Raw genomic sequence first — 18749 nt, 5'->3', positions numbered from 1 at the left:
TCTTGCTGACTTCAGGATCTGTACTTCTGTGAAGTACATGTTATGTAGTACTAAAACGCTGAGGTTTTGGTGCTTTATCCCAGTCAGCTGACTGCTGTTGTGCCCAGCACAGGGGAAGGGGCTGAGTGGGAGGACAGCTTTGGTACCTCAAAGCCCCCAGTTTCCCACTCTAGTCAGTGAAAGGCAGGGAATGAGGATCAGAGACTGGGGGACTGTGGATGTGCAGTGTCCCCTTACCTTCCTCTATCCCTTACCATTGCTTTTTATTGTAGCAGCTGTTCTCCTTAGTAAAGCCAACCTCCCTGGCTGATTTCCAGCCCTTTATCCATCCCCTGCTGCTGCAGTGCCATCATCCAGATACCAGTGTGTGAAATACACTGCTGGCAAGGGACTACTTGCCTGAGGACTGGAAACATTGTAATTAAACCAGCCCGACCTTTGTGTCGGACAACTTACGAGTTTTCGCTTCCTTCAGTTCAGTGTGTATCTGTGAACTGAGTGACAAGATCAAACTGATTGAAGTTAGATTTAAACCCCTGTAAAAATCCTTTGCTGCATGAAGTAGGGCAATGTAAGTAACCTGTGTTATTATTTTTTTTTTAAATGTTCTTAGTTACACATCTACAAATCCATACTCAATTTTATCAGTTTTGCTCTGAAGACAACAGGAGGAGGTTTGTTTCTGAAAATACTATGTGAGGGAAATCTGGCAATTCCTTTAAAAATTTGAAACCTGAGTTGAATGCTAGCTCATGTGTTCTTAATTTATGCTGCTAGGTAAGACAAAAAATGGAAGAGCAGGTTGCTCAGAAGTCATCTGAACTGGAACAGTATTTACAGAGAGTACGTGAACTGGAAGAAATGTACAAGCAGCTACAGGAAGCTTTGGAGGATGAGAAACAGGCACGTCAAGATGAAGAGACTGTAAGGAAACTTCAAGCCAGGTATGGCTTTCACCTGGCAGAGATGTGTTTCAGTTCCCCATTCCCCCCTGCAGTAATAACTGTTCTGTACTGTGAAAGGGTGTTTGCGTCTCAGACACACTGCTGGAAGGGGGAACTAACTTGAAGTCCAAATAGATATATTTTCTCCTTAAGCTATGAAGGCTACAGTTTGTATTTATGATTTTTGAATACTTAGTAGTGGGTATCAGCAATCTCTGAAAAGCAGGTGCACTTATTTTTCATCAGGTGTTGTGCATGTCAGCACTTGAAAAACTGAGATCACTCTGTACAGACTTTTCAGTTGTGTAGTCTATAAAGCAGTAACTGTAAATATGACTTTCTGCTTCACGTTATTACAGTTTTAAATGGTAATTGATAAAGGGCTGAGTTTCCTTTCACTTATACGGGCTTTGCTTCGTTGTGGTTTGTTTCTGTATATATTTAGCTCTCCTAAGATAATTAAGGTAAGTTACGCATGCTTGTTTCTTCTGTGGCTTTCCATGTTGTGTATTTGCATTATTGACTACATGTTCTGAATAGCCCCTGGACATGATTTTCAGCACTGAAGATAAACCAACAAGCAATAACTTTTTTCCTGCTTCCCAATCTTTTTTTTTTTTTTTTTTTTTTAAAAAAAAAAGGAAGGAAAACAATTAGCTCAGCTTCCTTACATGTCTGCTACATCATGGGTACAGCTTACTGCAAAGTACAGTTAACATGGCAATCCCCATTGCAGATTACTGGAAGAGGAGTCAGCAAAGAGAGCTGAACTGGAAAAATGGCACTTGGAGCAGCAACAGACCATTCAGATGACAGAAGCAGAGAAGCAAGAGCTAGAAAATCAAAGAATGATAAAGGAACAAGCTCTTCAAGTTGCCATGCAGCAACTGGAACAACTTGAACTGGAAAGGAAAGAGGCCCTTGAGCAGTATGAGGTGAGCTGTTCTGGTCATCAGCCTCTCAGACTTAGCCAGGTATTCAGTAGTTCAACTGAATTTGAAGCTTGTCGATACCAGGCTTCTTTGAGGATTAGTTTGGCACAGAAATGATAACAGGTAGGATAGTTACGTGTTGGGCTTTTTTGGCCTGGACCAGTCAGTATCTTTGAAGATGAGGACATGTTTCAGACACACCACCTCCTTTATTCTTTTGTCCCAATGCACATGTAAGCCAGCTAAGTCTTATCTGGAAATACTCAGCATACATTTGTCTTCTACTGTGGACTAATAGTTGTTCTAATGCAGTCCCATTGCTGTCTTAACTAAATGCCTTATGCTTTAGAATTAGTTATTCTTGCAATGTTTTGATATGTCACAGAGCAATATTGTCTTCTACAGCTTAAAAATCAATGTGCTACTCTAGGCCCTTGCTCCTCAAAAAGGTATTTAAGCACTGAACTGAAGTCAAGGATAGCTAGAAACTAGCCCAGCTTCTCAGTGTGTAGCAGTGCCTTGCATCCCAACGCAAGGCCTGCTCTCTGCTCCACCTGAGTTCTTGGTGAAGGCCAGTAGCTGTATTCCTGGAAGAAGTAAGAGTCAGAATCCAGCGAGTACAGGGGCTGAAGTGCTGCATACTTTCTAGGGCTTAGGGAGGTGTTGATCCCGTGTGTATTCAGGTCAGGAAACAAAACATGATTGGATTTCTGTTTAACTAGGGAGTGTGTTGATGCTGCCTCTGTGCTGCTGAGGGTAGCTGTGGGAAGGACAAGCTGTCTCAGCTGGCACAGAACACAAGTGCTGCAGTGTCTGCATGTGAGGGCCCAGGCAGGGCAGCTGTGGCCACATTACAACTTACTGCGTTGATGTTACATCTAACGCCATCATTAGGTTTCTTTTGGCTAATACTTGACTTTTTTTTAGCTGACATCTCAGGCTTTGTACATGAAACATAATTTACTACTCCAAAGGAATTGCTGAATAGAACAGACATTAAAAAAACCAGCCAAACAAAACAAAATCCGCAAAACAAACAGTGGAGTAGGTCACTGCAGGAGCTGGCTCATTATTTTAGAAGTAATTGAACATTCTGGCCTTTCATTTGGAATTGCCCAAAGTACTGGTTTAGATTGAAGAATACCTCTTGCTTGGGTTTAGCAGGAGGGGTCCTTTTTCTAGCTTACATTTAATGATCCTACTTACACACATCTACAGAATCTTATAAAGCCTGGTTATTTCTGGATTCTGGTTTGACAGCTTCCTTGTATACAGCTGCTGGCTCACTCAGTTACCATGGTTAGAAATAAAGTTCTCCTGTCTACACCAGAGTGTGGCTGAATTCATGTGGTTCTGTATTTAGATTGAGAAGGATGTTTTTTCTTCTAATATGAACAGAGAGAGTAAAGTGGTTCTTGTTTTCAAGTGGGCTGTGTCTTATTTCAGGAGGTTAAAAAGAAGTTGGAAATGGCAGCTAATAACACGAAGAGTTGGAAAGATAAAGTAGCTCATCATGAGGGATTAATTCGACTAATAGAGCCCGGTAAGTTATCAGCAGAAAAGGTAAAAAAAAATTGTATTAATTCTGCCTCATATACTTAAATCTAGTGATGTACCAAAGTCTGTCTTTTCCTGAAGCTTACTGGTTTCTTGGCAGCCTGTGAATACCACATTTGTGAGAACTGCTGATGAAGTTCAAGTTTTTACCTTTACTCACCCTACTACAACAACTTTTTAAAGTATTATTATTTGTTTGTTTGTTTAAAACAAAGCAAGGATCAACCTGAACATTGCACAGTTTGGGTGTTTAATGCAGTTAGCATAAATGCTAGTTGCCAAAAACAAAGGTAACTAAAATATTTTATTTTGGGGGACAAGTTTAATTCCTTCCCTTAATTAACAGTAGTCCTGAGGAAAGTGGCTTTGTAATACAGTGCTGGAGACATCACTTTCCTTCAAGGACATCTCTGAGGCCAAGGAGAAGAGAGGTTTGCTAAGATTCAACTGTTTGGGGTGGGGTTGAAGTTGGGAGATAAGCATGCAAAAAATTGCAGCAGTTGACAACTTCTCACACTAAGCACCTTCTCTGATGGTGTACCAGGCATGCCTCCCTCCCTGGTTAGATGCATCCTCAGGTCACCTTTGAGAGGGTTTCTGGGCACAGCAAAGGCAGCACTTACCAAATCATCCTGAGGTGACAATAGGCCTGTTCCACCACGGGTGTGTGAGCGGTGTCCCTGTCAGAAATGCCTGTTTCAAGTATTGTGCTCTGTCTTCCAGGCTCCAAGAATCCTCACTTAATCACCAACTGGGGCCCAGCTGCCTTCACTGAAGCTGAACTGGAGCAAAGACAAAAGAACTGGAAAGGGAAAAAAGCCACTTCTGAGGAACAACAGTAGCTGACATACAGTTGATGCACAGAAGCCCACCTTTGTTCATTCTGCTTTGCACAGAGCAGCTTCTCGCTTATAAAGGTCTTAGTTTGCTCAGCAGGTTGGGCCTTTCTACACAGGAAATACTGTTTGCCACATAGAAGCGTCTGCTCAGAGTTCAGTGATTACAACATGTGGTGTCTGACAGTACTTGCTGTTTTCCCTCATGTTTGCAGAAATCTTTTATACAAAACTTTTCAACTGAAAATTTTTACTTAAATGTAGCTTGTGACAGGCTAGTATAGAAACAACTGTGTAACAGTCTGACAGCATCTAACCCATCAGGCAGCATCACTCTCCTTCCAGAAAGTGAGAGAAGGTTTCATTGGTTCAGTTGGTATAATTTAAACACAGGATAAATCAGTCCTGGAGGTTCTGTGCAACTCTGAGAAAGAGCATTACCTTTCCTTCCACTGAGTCTCCTTTTGTCTTTGCTCTGTTACTCTTTGCACTGTGCTTAGTGCTCAAATAGATTCCTCCTTAGTGAGGGCATCACTGGGTACCTGCTGGCTGCTCAGATTGTGTGTCCTGTTTCCTCTGTCTGCAGGAGTCCAAACAAAAGAACTGGATATAGGCATGTAGAAAATGCTGCCCTAAAACATTTGGGCACTGTAGTCAGGCAGGATGATTATTGTACTGCCTCATACTTGAGAAATGCAAAAAAAAACACACCCATGAGAGTTTACTTCATAGTTCAAAAGATGCACAGTTTTGACTTACATTTTTCTGGAGCAAATGGATGGAAAATGACAGCACATACAGGCCCAGATGTCATCGGCATCAAGACAATGCTTGTGCAAGAAATCTGACTATAAGGTACCACCATTTTAGATGCAGCACTTTTGTCTTATTCTTAGTAGGAGGTCAGAGTTAACAAAAAAAAAAAGGAAGACAAAAACTAAATTTGATACTTCTATTTTAGAAAAAAATTATAAACATGTAGCAATAGTGCTTTAGAAAAAAACGAATTTCCATCAATAAAATAATTTCAGCGTTTCTAGTGATGAGGCTTCCCAAAGAGCCTACTGCTCTGCCTTAGACGTTTTCCAGGGACAAAGCCAGTTATTTCTGATTCTGTAGGGAAAAGGAACTAGTCTGGGATGTTGCTTTGTAGAGCTCCCACATCAAACAAGTCAGTCTGTTGCCAAGTGAAATCATGTTCTTGCTAAACTGTACAGACTCTCTTGAGAGCTAATTTCCCCCTCCATAAGAGCAGGTGCCCATTAGCGTGGCTTTTGTTAGTTCTGACCTTTGTATGTACACTGAACATGGATGTCCATCTCTTAGCACCTGCTTTTTAGTTCAGCTAAATGTTAAATTATTTTTAGTAAATAAGAAGAGAATGTTTCAGAGGGAAAACCAGTGCATTTATGTACAGCATTGTGATACGTGGCGCTCAGAGCAGCGGAAGCTGTATGGAAGTGCTGTTCAGGTTTGGAAGTCAGTAGCATTTTATTTGCCTATTAACTAAGACTCACTCAAATACTGAATTCTCTCAGACATTTATTCTCTGGTTATAGTTTTATACTAATTTCAGTAAATGGAGTGCTGATTGGAATGGCAGGAAAATCCAGGATCTTCCTATTTGTATTTACTGTACAGGAAAGCAGTAGTTCCTTAAGATTGCTAACAAGGCATTTTTAAAATTTATTATGTTTACAGAAGAAATGTGAAAAAAAAAAACAACCACCCTGCAATAGAAATACTAATGTATACATCGTTAAACTTTAAAGGAGATGGAACAGTATTTATAACTACCAAACATCTTTTATGTGGAGAGCAGAGTGGGAATTGGGGCTAAACTTAATTTTTCTAACAGTTGTTATTTTGGACAAATGTTTTTTAAGAACACCAAATGATGCATGTTTTCATATTTTATACTGTTCTTTAGAATTGGCTATTTAATAAAGTAATACAGAGTCATTTACATTTCTGAATTATTTGGTGTTTTTGCATGGGTTTCTTTTGGGTTACTGGAGTTCAAAATCCAGTAAGTGGTGGAGGAACTATCACTGTGATGGGAAAAATATTCTCTTAATGGTCTGAGTTACGTGATTTGAAGTGAAGCCGTAACAAAGGCAATGGTCACACAAATAATGCAGCATAATTTATCTTAACAGCATCACTTCTCTTCCATGTTGATACTCTGTACACCTGGGTACCATGTAATGATGCTCAGCTGTGACAGACACCATTGCTCAATGGCAGCACCTGTTTCCCACAAAGCCTGCCAGGTGGGAAATTAATTGGTAGAACAGTTTCCTCTACAGTGACACAGCAAGGCTCAGAGTGCTAGCCTGGGAGCAGGGGGCAGACCTGCTCTGACAGAGTCATAGTATGCGTAGGGTCAGAAGGGACCTTTAAAGGTCATCTAGTCCAACACCCCTGGAACATCTTCACTTCAATCAAGTAGAGCAGGTTGCTCAGAGCTCCCTCAAGCCTGACCTTGAATGTCTCCACCATGTCTCTGGGAAACCTGTTCCAGTGTTTCACTACCCTCATAGTAAAGAACTTCCTAATGTCTGATGTTATCATAGAATAATTTTGGTTGAAAAAGACCTTTAAGAGCATGGAGTCTGACTGTTCACTGAGCACACTGCCAAGTCTACCACTAAACCATGTCCATAAGCACCACATCTACACATCTTTTAAATACCTCCAGGGATAGGGACTCAACCACTTCCCTGGGGAGCCTGCTCCAGTGCCTGATGACCCTTTCAGTGAAGAATTTTTTCCTCATATCCAATCTAAACCTGCCACAACTTGAGACACTTCCCTCTTGTGCTATCACTTGTCACTTGGGAGAAGAGACTGACACCCACCTTGCTGGAACCTCCTTTCAGGGAGTTGCAGAGCATGATGGGGGGGACACCATCTGCAGAGTGAGGGTACTTGGCACATAGTCATGTGCCTCCGCAGGCAAAACAGCCTTCCTTAAAATGTCATCTGCATATATCTGTTGTGAGTTATTAGTCACTATCAGAGGAGGAAATGAGCCAAGGCTCCTTTTTAGCTTTGTTGTCCCCACTGGCACTGACAAATTCAGAAAGCTTTGTGTGATGTGCTGCACAGCAGAAGTGGGGGAAGTGGCTGGTTTAAAAAGTAACCAACTGAGCAAACATACCACTTTAGGCTAAGTCCATTAAAGCTACACTAAACACAGCGTTCAAAGAGAACATAAGAGCTGTGAGTCAGAGTCATCACATCCCATGAAAGCATGGAGCATGGAAAACTGCACCCCTGGTGCTGTGTCATTTCCAGTGATCCCATACAGCACTCCTATGCCAAGAAACCAAGGAGACAGCTAATGGTGAGGATATCCGCAGAGGAATGGGATGCTATGGACATCTCTGTCCCACCCTGCCAAGCCATGCAGCACTGTCCAGCCTCACACCTCCCCCCACCTCAGGCTCACCTGCACAGAGGCCAGAAACCTGCACCTGCTGCTCCTCTGTAGATGCACTGGAGGGCTCAGTTCGGCCGCCAGGTTCAGGTTCATCTGCTGCTGCTGCTGGAACAATCCTGCAAACCAATATCAGCACCATGTTTGGTTTTTTTGTCTTTTTTTCTTGTAAGACAGACTGGACTTTTTTCCTTATGACCATTCTATGGAGCTGATTTATGAGGCTGTTGCATCCTTATTCACACATTCCCAAACTGTAACAGGCGGGTTTCCAGCAACTCATATGGCTTCTGTTTACCTTTCCTGCATGAACAGCCATGAAAGAAACAGTGTGTTAGGAGAGTATCTGCTACCCTAGAGTGGCAGTAGGCCCAACCCCAAAAGAAGCAACACTTCAGTCAGTCAGAGCCTTCTAGAACTGTACCTGCTGATTTTTATCCTGAATATGTCAAGCAGTTGAGTAACCAACTTTTGGGCAAACCAGTGCATGGGCACGAAAGGAGATACCTGTAAGATCTTTTAGCAGCTTCGGAGAGAGGGGGTAATTGTAAAACACAGGACACAGAAAAGAAGAATTACAGTGTGCCATGAAGTTGTCGTCTCTGTTAAAATCTCCTGCAACACTAGCACGATTTTAGTTTCCCCACTCATCAGTTAGGGACTTCCCAACTCCGCCTGCACTCTGCTGGTTATTTGAACGCTGTGCCTCTCTTTAGACTGGTTGTTCTCTTGATCAGCCGGGCTGTGCGGCTGCGGGGGCGGTGCCGGCCCGGCCCGGGAGCACAGCTCGGCCCATCCCTGGGCTCCAGCCGCCATCTGGTGGCTGCTCAGGCTGCAGCGCCCCAGCCTGCAGGGCCAGCGGGGGTTTTACTCACGCCGTGGATGCGTCCCGGGATGATGGAAACCACCCTCCAGCTTCATTCCCCTTCCACGCTGCAGCAGCCGTGTGCAAGAGAGAGGTACAACGATGTACAAAGGCTGGACGAATGCTCAGTGAGCCAGGTCTCCTGCTGTATCCGAAGTCCCTCGCTGCAGTCTGTGTAGCACGTCGCTGCCCTTCGGTTCATGAGGCAATGCGGTTCTTCTCTTAGCTCAGCTCAGCACCTCTGCTCTCACAGACGTCCTGGGAGCCTTGGAAAAAGGATTTTGCAGTATGAGAGTTACCCCTGGCCTAGGCTAAGTTTATGCTCAGAGCCTTAGAGCTAATTCAGGCATATTAAAAAACAAAACCCCAAACAAACAGACCCCAAGAACCAAACCAACCATCCCCACTGCACCATGGAAAGATAATGTGTACAGCTGGATGCATCATCCAGCAAGCTGTCAGCTACAGCACAAAGCTTGGGCTGCCATACAGCTTTCCTAATGGGAACCCAGCAAGGCAAGGCCAAAAACAGGGAAGGAAGGTTACTTACCTGCAAACAGTGTTTTCCCAGGAGCCTCGTGTACATGCCTCATTGTCCTTCATCTCCTACGTGGTCACTGACTTGCAGGATAAAAAAGCCCTGAGGCTGGCAGGAGTGGGGCTGAGAAGAATGTGTAATGTGTCAGGTCACACGTGTTCCTCTTCTGGGAGCAGGACCCAGACTAACTGCTGCAAGTCACAAAGGAGGAGGGCAAGAAAAGAAAAAAAAAGAGACCAGCCATACTGACATCATGTCTTGAGGACTCCTGCTACTGTTAATGTGCTCCTGAGTTCCCAAACAGAACACAAACGGAAAACTTGTAACACTACATGAATTTAGAGACTACTGTGATGTTCATCCATTGGGTTTCACTGTGAATTTTGACTACTTGGAAGTGTCAGGGAAGCAAAAGGGCAGAAAAGCATTTTTCTATGAACTGGCCTTCTGGGTATGTCAAAAGCACAAATTTTTCAAAAAAGGGAAAGGCCAGTGGTTGTCTTCACACTTCAGTTAAAAAAAAGTTCTTGAAAAAGGTAGCTGCCTCTCACTTCCAAAAGAAATTATAATTGGAACAATATGATGCAAAACAAAAGATAAAAACATTTTGAAAAGCCTTGAGAGGGAGATTTGAAGAGGCAGGTTTTAACACCTATGAGTAAAATCCTGGAAAGACTGCTTGACAAGAGCCCCTCTCCCCACTTCTTTCAGATCCTTCAGCCTGACAGAGGCAATGTCAACGGATATGAGGAGCTGGCCAGAGGAAAACCCATGGCAGACTGGGCAGAATGTTCATAACCAGAAAAAAATAAATACATCACAAACTCCAGAACAATTACACTCACTTTTCTCCATTGGACATTGTATTAAATCCCTTATTAAATAAAACAAGCATAACAAAATAACCCTTCCTACCTTAGTGTGCTCATTGCTCATAAAGCTCTTCTCCCTATCAAAAGCGCTTGCTCAAGCACCAGGTCTATAAGCTGTTATTAGTATCACTGCTAATTAATGGAGTTACTTGCCATGGCTACAGCACACAAACAGTTTTTACAGAACCCAGGCCTAGTGTCTTCGTGCAAGCACTCACCTGCTGTTTCCTCGTGTCACCTATTGTCTGAGCACATGCCAGTGAATTGCTCAGGCAATGCAGATTTCTACACAAGGAACCTACCAGGGTGTTTGTGAGGATGTTTGAGCACAAGTCTCACAGGTTTGTGTCAGCTGCTCTCACCCTGAATTGCACAAGGAACCCATGTTCTTTCACCTAACTTGACCAACAAGTCTAATTTAAACACGTTAGTATCTCAGAGGCGACTAAAAGCTCAAGCATTGACATGAGACAGTTTCTAAAGCAGCCTGTTCTTCCTTGGTGTTGACATTTATTAACTGTTTCAATGCCTACCAGAGCACAGGGATTTCTCTTTCCACTCCAAAGGAGCCTGAGCAGCTCAGCCCCAACACATCATGCAAGTGCTGGAGAAGCCCAGGTCCTCCAAGGCATTGTTTCAGCGGTCCTGACTAAAAAAGGAAAAAAAACCAACAACACTTAAAAACCTATTTAAGGTCAGATTTTGCTTAGACACCTTTAGAAAGATTATCCCATAGCATAGCTGTGAGAAATTTTGCATTTGGAGCAGCCTTCTCCCACCTGTTTCCTTTACTATTGGGCCCTTTTGCTCTTTCCAAGCCACGAAGGTGATGGCCACACGTGCCTGTGAGGGAGGAGCAGACCTCATTTCACAGCCAGCCTTTCCCCCCTGCCAGAAAGACTCTGTTGGCCTTGGGCTGCTTTTTTGATAAGGTGGGAAATTACGGGGAAGGGGGAGCAGTACAGCCTGCTCACACACAAGTTCTCCCCAAGAAGCAAGCAGTGTGGTGGAGCCCGGGGGGGCTGCTCCCTGTGGGGATGGAGGTAGCATCTTCGGTGCTTGCTGCTTTGCCATTGCCTGCCTGTGAGGACTGCACAGTGCCCAAGGGGGTTACTGCTGGCCCATGGAACATCCTGGAGAGATGGTTCAACAGAAACAACCATCACCCCACACCTGGTCTTGCAGCATGATTGTATGTGGCCCCACTTGCAAAAGAAACTCGCCTGCCTGTGCTCTTGCGTGCTCCTTTCACTGTCACCATTGCAGATGGCAAGAGCCAAACCCACAGCTGCTCCCAGGCCACCTCTGGCCAGCAAATCCTCCCTGTCAGCAGGAGAAACCTACAACATACCTTCCTTGAAATGACATTTCCAGGGGCTGGGCAGCCACGGCCTTGGTGCAGGCATGGGATGTAGTAAGAGAACCATCCTGGCAGAACAGCTCACCAAAGGAAAACGGAAAAACAAAACCACAACGGGTGCCAAGCCACCATGGGCCAGGCCGCTCCCCACCGTTTCTGGTGGCTGCAGAGCAGGGACCAGTCCTGCCCAGCTTCGAAGACAGCCGTGTCTCTGCTTTCCCTCCTCACCCCGCTCTGCCCGGTCACTCCTGCCGATGACCCAGCCCTGCTGCCACCCCAGCCCTGCTGCCACCCCAGCAGAAGCCCCGGGCCCGCGCCGCTGCACGACCCCTCGCTGCTCCTCCAGTTTCTTCTCCTTTTCTCACTTTTATCTCTCCCCTCCTGATCAGGGCCAACTCCCTGTGTGCCGAAGCAGGGCGAGAAGCCTGACAGGATTTTTCCAAAGCCCCCGGCTAGTTCTGGGACCCGCAGCACTGGAGCCCGCCAGCTCCTGCCCCAGCAGGCCGGCCCGGCAGCTGCAGCCGCTCCCCCGGAGAGGGGAGAACAATAAGAAATACCAGATCTGCCGCAGGAATGCGGGAGATACCACGGCGGGGGGCCCTGGTGAGTCTGGGCAGGATTCGCTCACGGCTTGGACGCAGCCCAGAGGTTGCCACTGGCGCAGGGCCGCGGCCGGGCCGGGCCGGACGGCAGATGGCAGCCGGACACCGCGGGCGTGCGGGGCAGCCCGCGGGCAGCGTGGCGGGCAGCACGTCTGCGGAGCCCGCCCGGGGAGGCAGAGTCACGGCGGTGCGGTGCGGTGCGCGCGGGGTTTTCAGCGATGAGCTGGGAGCGGCGTCACGCCGCGTACGTGCAGCAGCACACCGCTCCGGCAGCAGGGAAACCCGCTCCTCCCTGGCACGGGAAGCGCAGGGAGCACCGGACCAAAGCCACCGAGGCGAAAGTACAAAGAGCGAGGAGCAGGGCAGATGACCAGCAAGGCCAGTCCTCGCAGCTGGGTGGGCTTCCACCTTCACTGCATCGCACCCCTCCCGTGCTCCTGGGTTACCCCGGTTTACTCAGGGGGCTGAAACCAGGGTCTGCGCCCACAGCTGCAAAGCCTGACACTAATCTGGGAGTCATACACTTACTCTGTTGGGTAACATTTTCCCTAAATGACTTACGAACTTTAATCCAGTTTTGAAATGTAGGGGAGGCTAATTGGGATTACATTAGCTTAACTGCTCATGTCATAAACCCTTGAAAAGTGGGACTGGAGGATTTTTCCTCCAGAAGCTTTTTGTTGGCCCACAAAATCCTTGTTTTTATTTTTTCTTAGCTCAGACACCAAAAGGGGGAGTTTTCAGCTTCCAAAAATAAATCAAAGACACCATGATGCCTGCAGGGTATTTGTTTCTCCACAGGAACGTGAACCTGGTGGTTTAGTTTAAGAGAGACTAAGCTAACTCTCACATTTTCAACATTCCTTTTTTTCCTGATATATCAAGATCGACAGGTTTGAACTGTTATTTTAATGAAAACCTAATACTCCTGAGAGGGTTTCCTGTTTTAGAAAGATGGTATTTCAGAGCTACAAAATTTCAAACAATTTGACTTACTATCAGCTTTGTCAGGTCCCTTAACCTCCTTATGCCGCAGCTGCTCATTGATGAAACGTGAGTGTTATTTACCCACTAAAAAAAAGCACAGAGACATCTGCAAAATACTCAGCTATCACTAAAAAGAGAGCTCTTTAGGGGTTCAGTGATAAACTGAAATCTTGTCCACAAGGTGCAAATCAGAGATTGCTGCATGAGGCCTTGGAAAGGGCCATGTGTACCATGGCAGCCCCTGCGTGACCAGAGGCCCCTGGCATCACCTGGCAGGTGCAGCTCTACCTCCTCCTCTACCTTAAACACATGATCCCTAGTGGCCAGAAAACCTCCTCTGAGCTCTTGGGTAACAAATGCATAATTGAAGCAGCCTTTAGTTCTCTAATTAACTGGAGCTAAATCACCATGTAGCTACCCCCAAAGTGTCAGGAAAAATTAAGCCAGTAGTCATCACGTCACACTATGCTCCAGCCAAGCCCTCTTTTGTCATCCCTAATTCAGGCTGCTGAACCAATCCCAGGTAGGTTTTTCCCTCCCTTCTGCATGTGGAGTTCCAGAAACATCCTGGGGTAAATCTAAACATGACCAACCTTGATGTTGCATCTCTGGACATTATTTAGAGCTTAAGCTCTGCAACTCAGAGCAAAAAGTTTTGCAGATAGGCTGAAGGCTACTTGTTGAAGGCTTGAGAATTTGTGTTAAGCTTGCAGGAAAAACAGGTCTCCCTGAATGTATTTTTGGTCTTGGAAACCCATCTTCAGCTCCGAGTTTTGTTAATTCTGCAATCTAAAGTGTTTTCTTTGCTGTTTGTTTTTTTTTTTTTTTTCTTGGCTACTATAGGCGATTAGGGTTTTCTAACTGTTCTAACAATTTAGGAGCTCTCATATGTAAAAACATATTTTTATGTTCCAAAAGTTTCTTTGAATTGTAAAATGCATTACAAAGGGGAGGGAGTTGGTCCCTAGTACACTGCTTGGGCTGCTCTCCTGGCAGACACTGACCACTGGCAGCTTCCAAGGCACAGAAAAAAGACTTATCACCCAGATTTTGGAAACACACTCAAAGCTGCCTTAGCTGGGCAAATCGGCACTGATTTCTCAGCTCAAGCCCCTTGAGGTACAGGGTTGCTGACTTGGTTGTTATTGCAGGGCTCGCAGCCCTTGAAACATTTTATCTGCAAGTCCTAGTCCAGCCCACTGCACAGAAAAGCTCTTCAAGCACTTCTGATAGGGACGGCTGGGACATGAGAATATCGAGTGTTATTGACGCCTCCTCACTCACCTGCTCCAAGTCTGCAGCAGCATGCTTTAGGGATCTCTGAAACGTGCACTTGGAGAAGCCAGTTGCTCTCTTGTTTGACTCAGAAATCCTCTGGGAACATTGTTGCTTCCTGTCTGGACGCCTCTTTTAAAGGTGGTTTCTTCCTTATACCAAAAAAGCCTATAAAAAAGAAAAAGACAGCAAAGTTCAGGAAAGCACTTACCTGATATCTGAAAGCTCACAGGTGCAACATGAAGGCATGCACAATGCTCAGGATTACATGCCCATGATTTTCAAAGCTAGACTCTCACTTGTTATTTCCAGCTGGCTACTGAGGAGACGTGGTCTCCTTTTATCAGGGAATGTTTCCTGAGAATTTCTGACAGAGAGAGCATTGCTCTTACCTCTTTGCATTTCAGGTAGATGAAGCCCTTCATAAACTACTCACTGAGCACTGCTCAAGGGCAGGAATGATTGGGGATTCTGGATGTGGGGGCGGCTGGAAGAGCTGGAGCAGGCCCAGGAGCCACGCTGACCAGCTCTGCAGGGGTGGCACGCTGGTGGTGGGGTGGGGTATGACTGTCCCAGAGAGATGCTGATAAGCTGGTCTGCCTTCTGGTGCAGCAGCACAAAGCTACATGTGGGCTCGTTTTCTGTTTCCCCTTGTTCTGCAATGCAAACATCCCCCAGGGTCCCAAAATCACAGGATGAAAAACTTATCCTTCCTTTTGGCCCGGATCCTGAACAGACACATGCACATGCTTAGCACTGAGCATGTGAGTAGCAACACTGATCTCTGTGGAGCAATCCACATGTTTGAGCCTCTGCACATTTGGGAGTGGGGGAGAGGAGGACACTTGGTTCTTTGGTTGCCTGTTTTACATACCACTCGTGGAGATCCCACCCAGGAGAGACCCATGCAGCAGGATGGTGCTGAACTACACAGCTATTTTTATTTCCATCACTTGTGGCCTTGCTGAGACCTGCTACGAATTATCTGGGATATTACACCCCAGATGAGTTGAAACAACAGGTCTTGCTGCAGACTGTCTGTGTTTAGTGGGATGATTTAGTTACTGCTTTCCTCCCACCCTGTCTTCTTCCTTATTCCCATTAGTGACACATTGGCTGCAGAGGAAAGTTATTCATGCTCTAGAAATGTAATATTTACTCAAAACAATTTTTATTTGGATTGGCTTCTTCCCAGTGCCATAAAGTGATAGCCAACCCCAAGTGCTTACATAGACAACATGTGCATCTGAGTCATATTTATGATCCCAGTTATAAAAAGCACACAATCTTGTTGTTTGGTGCAATAGGATGGGACTGAAGGCATCAGCACGTCTTGAGCATAGCCTGTCTCTGGAATCTGCAGAAATTTGCCATGCTCCAAATTTAGAACTTGTGGGTGGAAGCTCAGGCAGGAGCCAACTTTTTATACCATTACATCACAGGAATTGAGGGCTTCGTGCCAAAGGATCTAAGGAAATTAATAAAGAGCAGAGCCTGTCCAGCTGTTTGAATTTAAAGTCACGGTAGAGAGGTAATTATTAAAAAAAGTGGCTTTATTCAGAGCATAATAATCTCATTGCTTAAATTGAATATATCCCCTCTTTACTGCAGCTTACTATGCTGTTGGAACTTGTAAAGATAATCGCAAGGAATTAACATCTGTACAAGACAGGCCCAGTGCAGCTGAGATTGTTCTGGACAGAGGACATGCTTCAGCGATAACTTTCCAGCGAAATAACGCTCAGCAAGTGCAGCGTTTGCCAGTGGCATCACCGCTCCCCGAGCTGCAGGAGGTGGCTGGAACGTGTCATGCATTTTTCCAGCTAACACACACAAGGTCTCAAATGGACAGCGATCAAAGCCGTATCCAGCTAATTTGAAGAGTAATTCAACTTGTTTGACCTCCCTGTGCTGGGGCAGCCAGCATAAGCTCAAATGTCACAGCCTCCCAGGAGCTGATGGTAATGCATCAGGGCCTGTTACCAAGAGGCATAGGGTGACATGACTGACCTTCCAGCTGGTTTGGGAGGCACTGTGCATGCCCACAGCCCCTGCCATGAATGGCCCTGTGTGCTCATGCTGGGAGGGGGCCACTGCCTGTGCATGTCAGGGCTGTGCCCCAGCAAACAGTGGAGTCCAGCTCTGCTAAATGCTGCTTTCTGCACCTCAAAAGCATAGTGAACATGCTAGGCACCTTCCTGCCTCCAATGGTTAATGTGCAGACCCCAGCAAGACAAACTTCATAGAGAAAAAATAGTGGATCTGCACACGTGGGGTCTAGGTGCTGAGACTCTGCATGCCAAGGGCTGAACACAGGCTTGCCACCAAACAAAATGCCAGGAGAATACAGCAGCATGTTTGGAAAAGGGGCTCCCCTGATACTAAAACCACAGAAAGGCTGGTATGCAGCTTCAGAGATTTACAGCTTATAGTCTCAAGGGAATGCAAAAGTTATGAATAATCAAACATTTAGCTCTGGGTCCTCTTGGAACTTCCCTGTTCCCATTTTACAGATAAACAAATAGAGGTGGGAAGCAACTAAAAGTTTCTTCACAGGAGCAATATTGCCAGCAAACCAAACACAAGAGTTCTCGAAGAGATGCTCCTGCACCCCCATGTGCCACATCATGCTTGCACATGTATTTCATGCAGCAGCACATACCAAAAGGCTTTACATATCCATGCCTCATGGAGCCAGCACAGCAAAGATCAGGACCTGCAGCTCCCAACATCCCCTGCTGGGGTCTAAGCACCCACACACTTACAGCATCCCTTTCTCCAGGGAGAGCAGTTTCAAATAAAGAAATATATAAATACCTTCAGCCATGTATCCACAGAGTGACAATTTCCATGGTGGGAAGACAAGAGTTATTGGTAGGGCAAAGGGATTAATAGCAGAAATAAAGACATTCCCCATTTCTTAAACATGGTATTTCTACTTGCAACACAGGCATGTGTGTGCAGGGGGTGTTACAAGACTTCAGGCTGCTCTGTATTCAACAGGCTCTATTACTAGATAAACTTCTCACATTTTACCTAGAAAAATATGAAGAGCATGAATTGAGTATGAATTGAATATGAATTCAGTTCCTGCCAGAGAACCCACTGAGAGATCCTGGACCTCCTCAAGTACAATGCTTCAACACTATGTATTTTTTCCCAGCACGTAGCTGATCATGCTGGACTATGTATTTTGTCCTTTGTGAACAGCTGTAAACATCTAAAGATTAGAAAACCTCAGGTTTATTAAACATCCCATTTATGCTTAAGAGATGCCCTCCCATGATGCATGACTCACAGAGGTAAGCTGAGATGCTGCTGTGGGCAAGGAAAGCCTGCTGCTGCTGCTGCCCTGGGTGATGGAGGACATCTTGTTGGGTGGAAACCTGGAGCTGGACTGGCTCCTGGAGCTGGCTGGTCCATGCAGGTGTGTGCTGAAAGCATCTGACAAGGTCCTGAAGCCTTTCTGCACCTTAGTGAAGAATGGCATGAGGAGATTTTGAGGATGGACAAGAGTTTCCCTTGACTCCTAAAAATATCTGCAATATAGGACTTAAAAGGAGAAATAGACTTCAGTAATTGCATACTGTGAAGAGGAATTTATTTTAAAAAATTATTATCCAAAAGCTCCCCCAAAATTATCACTAGATATTTGCCATAGTAAAAAGACAAAAGACTCCTTAATTCCTGCTTGGGTGCCCCAAGTTCAGTTCAGTTTGAGGAGAGAAGTAGCCGTTTTACTCACAGTCTCATGCTGTTACCCCACAGCTTTTCAATGCATGTTCCGTCTTGCGTTAGATTCTGCGATCGAGTGCTACTGCCCCTCTGACATGTAGATAGGAGGTGGAAGGAAAAAAGTCAGCAAAATGAGCAGTCTCAAGGATACAGACATGAACCCCAGAAGCTGGGAATGCCTACCTGTCAGAGCCAGACAGTGGCTACTCATCACCCTCAGCCCTTCCTTTCAGATATTGCAGGATAGTACCCTCACTTCTGCAGCACTGCACTAGACAAATCACTGTAATAAGGAAGTAATTCTATGGAAATAGATGAAACACTTCAAACTATAACCCAACAAATTTCTGACCCATGGCTAATTTCCAGCTTTCCTCATGCTGAAGTCGGCAGCAATCCCTTCCACCACATCTACAGTCATTAGAAATGCATCAAGCGTTTAAAAAGTTGGAGACCTTGCCCATTCTTGCAGCTGGGCAGAAGTCAGATTTGCAAAATCCTGTTTATGCTGTGTAGAAACTTCTTTCCCAGAAGTCCCTTTGTCTCCAGCAGACAATCCCTTGTTTCACTACTAGGTCTAGATGCTGCTAACCATCATGCTATTTAAGTCCTTCCCTTGGCCATCATCTTTCAACAACAGTAGCAAGAAATATATTTGATCAGCTTCCTTACCTTCTGCAGTCAGGAAGCTGGACTAATGACCTATTTTATCTTCTGGCATGTAGCTCATAAAACCAACTCAAACTAGTAGCACAGAAACCAATACTAATATACAAAATATGGAACAGGTGGGCTTGTGGCTTC

At 45.3% G+C, this 18749-nt stretch overlaps 1 protein-coding gene and 1 long non-coding RNA gene across 2 annotated transcripts in view; one reads left to right on the top strand and one right to left on the bottom strand.

Annotated features, from left to right (window-relative positions):
* The window catches only part of SWAP70 (switching B cell complex subunit SWAP70), a 39749-nt gene extending 33512 nt beyond the window's left edge, over positions 1-6237 (top strand). Inside the window, exons 9-12 of the mRNA XM_051621436.1 lie at positions 778-944; positions 1681-1879; positions 3323-3419; positions 4157-6237. Coding sequence (XP_051477396.1) covers positions 778-944; positions 1681-1879; positions 3323-3419; positions 4157-4275 — 582 coding nt within the window. The 3' untranslated portion in view covers positions 4276-6237. The remainder of the gene's footprint in view (positions 1-777; positions 945-1680; positions 1880-3322; positions 3420-4156) is intronic.
* A 1492-nt stretch (positions 6238-7729) lies between these two features.
* Positions 7730-9626, bottom strand: LOC127385587 (uncharacterized). The gene is made up of 3 exons (XR_007889706.1): positions 9127-9626; positions 8587-8842; positions 7730-7830 (listed from the first exon to the last, which is right to left on the bottom strand). It is a non-coding gene; the product is annotated as an uncharacterized LOC127385587 (long non-coding RNA).
* Positions 9627-18749: the final 9123 nt, after the last annotated feature.

This window comes from Apus apus, chromosome 5 (genome assembly GCF_020740795.1).
Source record: "Apus apus isolate bApuApu2 chromosome 5, bApuApu2.pri.cur, whole genome shotgun sequence".
Classification (NCBI taxonomy): domain Eukaryota; kingdom Metazoa; phylum Chordata; class Aves; order Apodiformes; family Apodidae; genus Apus; species Apus apus.
This window is presented reverse-complemented; position numbering and strand designations above follow the sequence as displayed.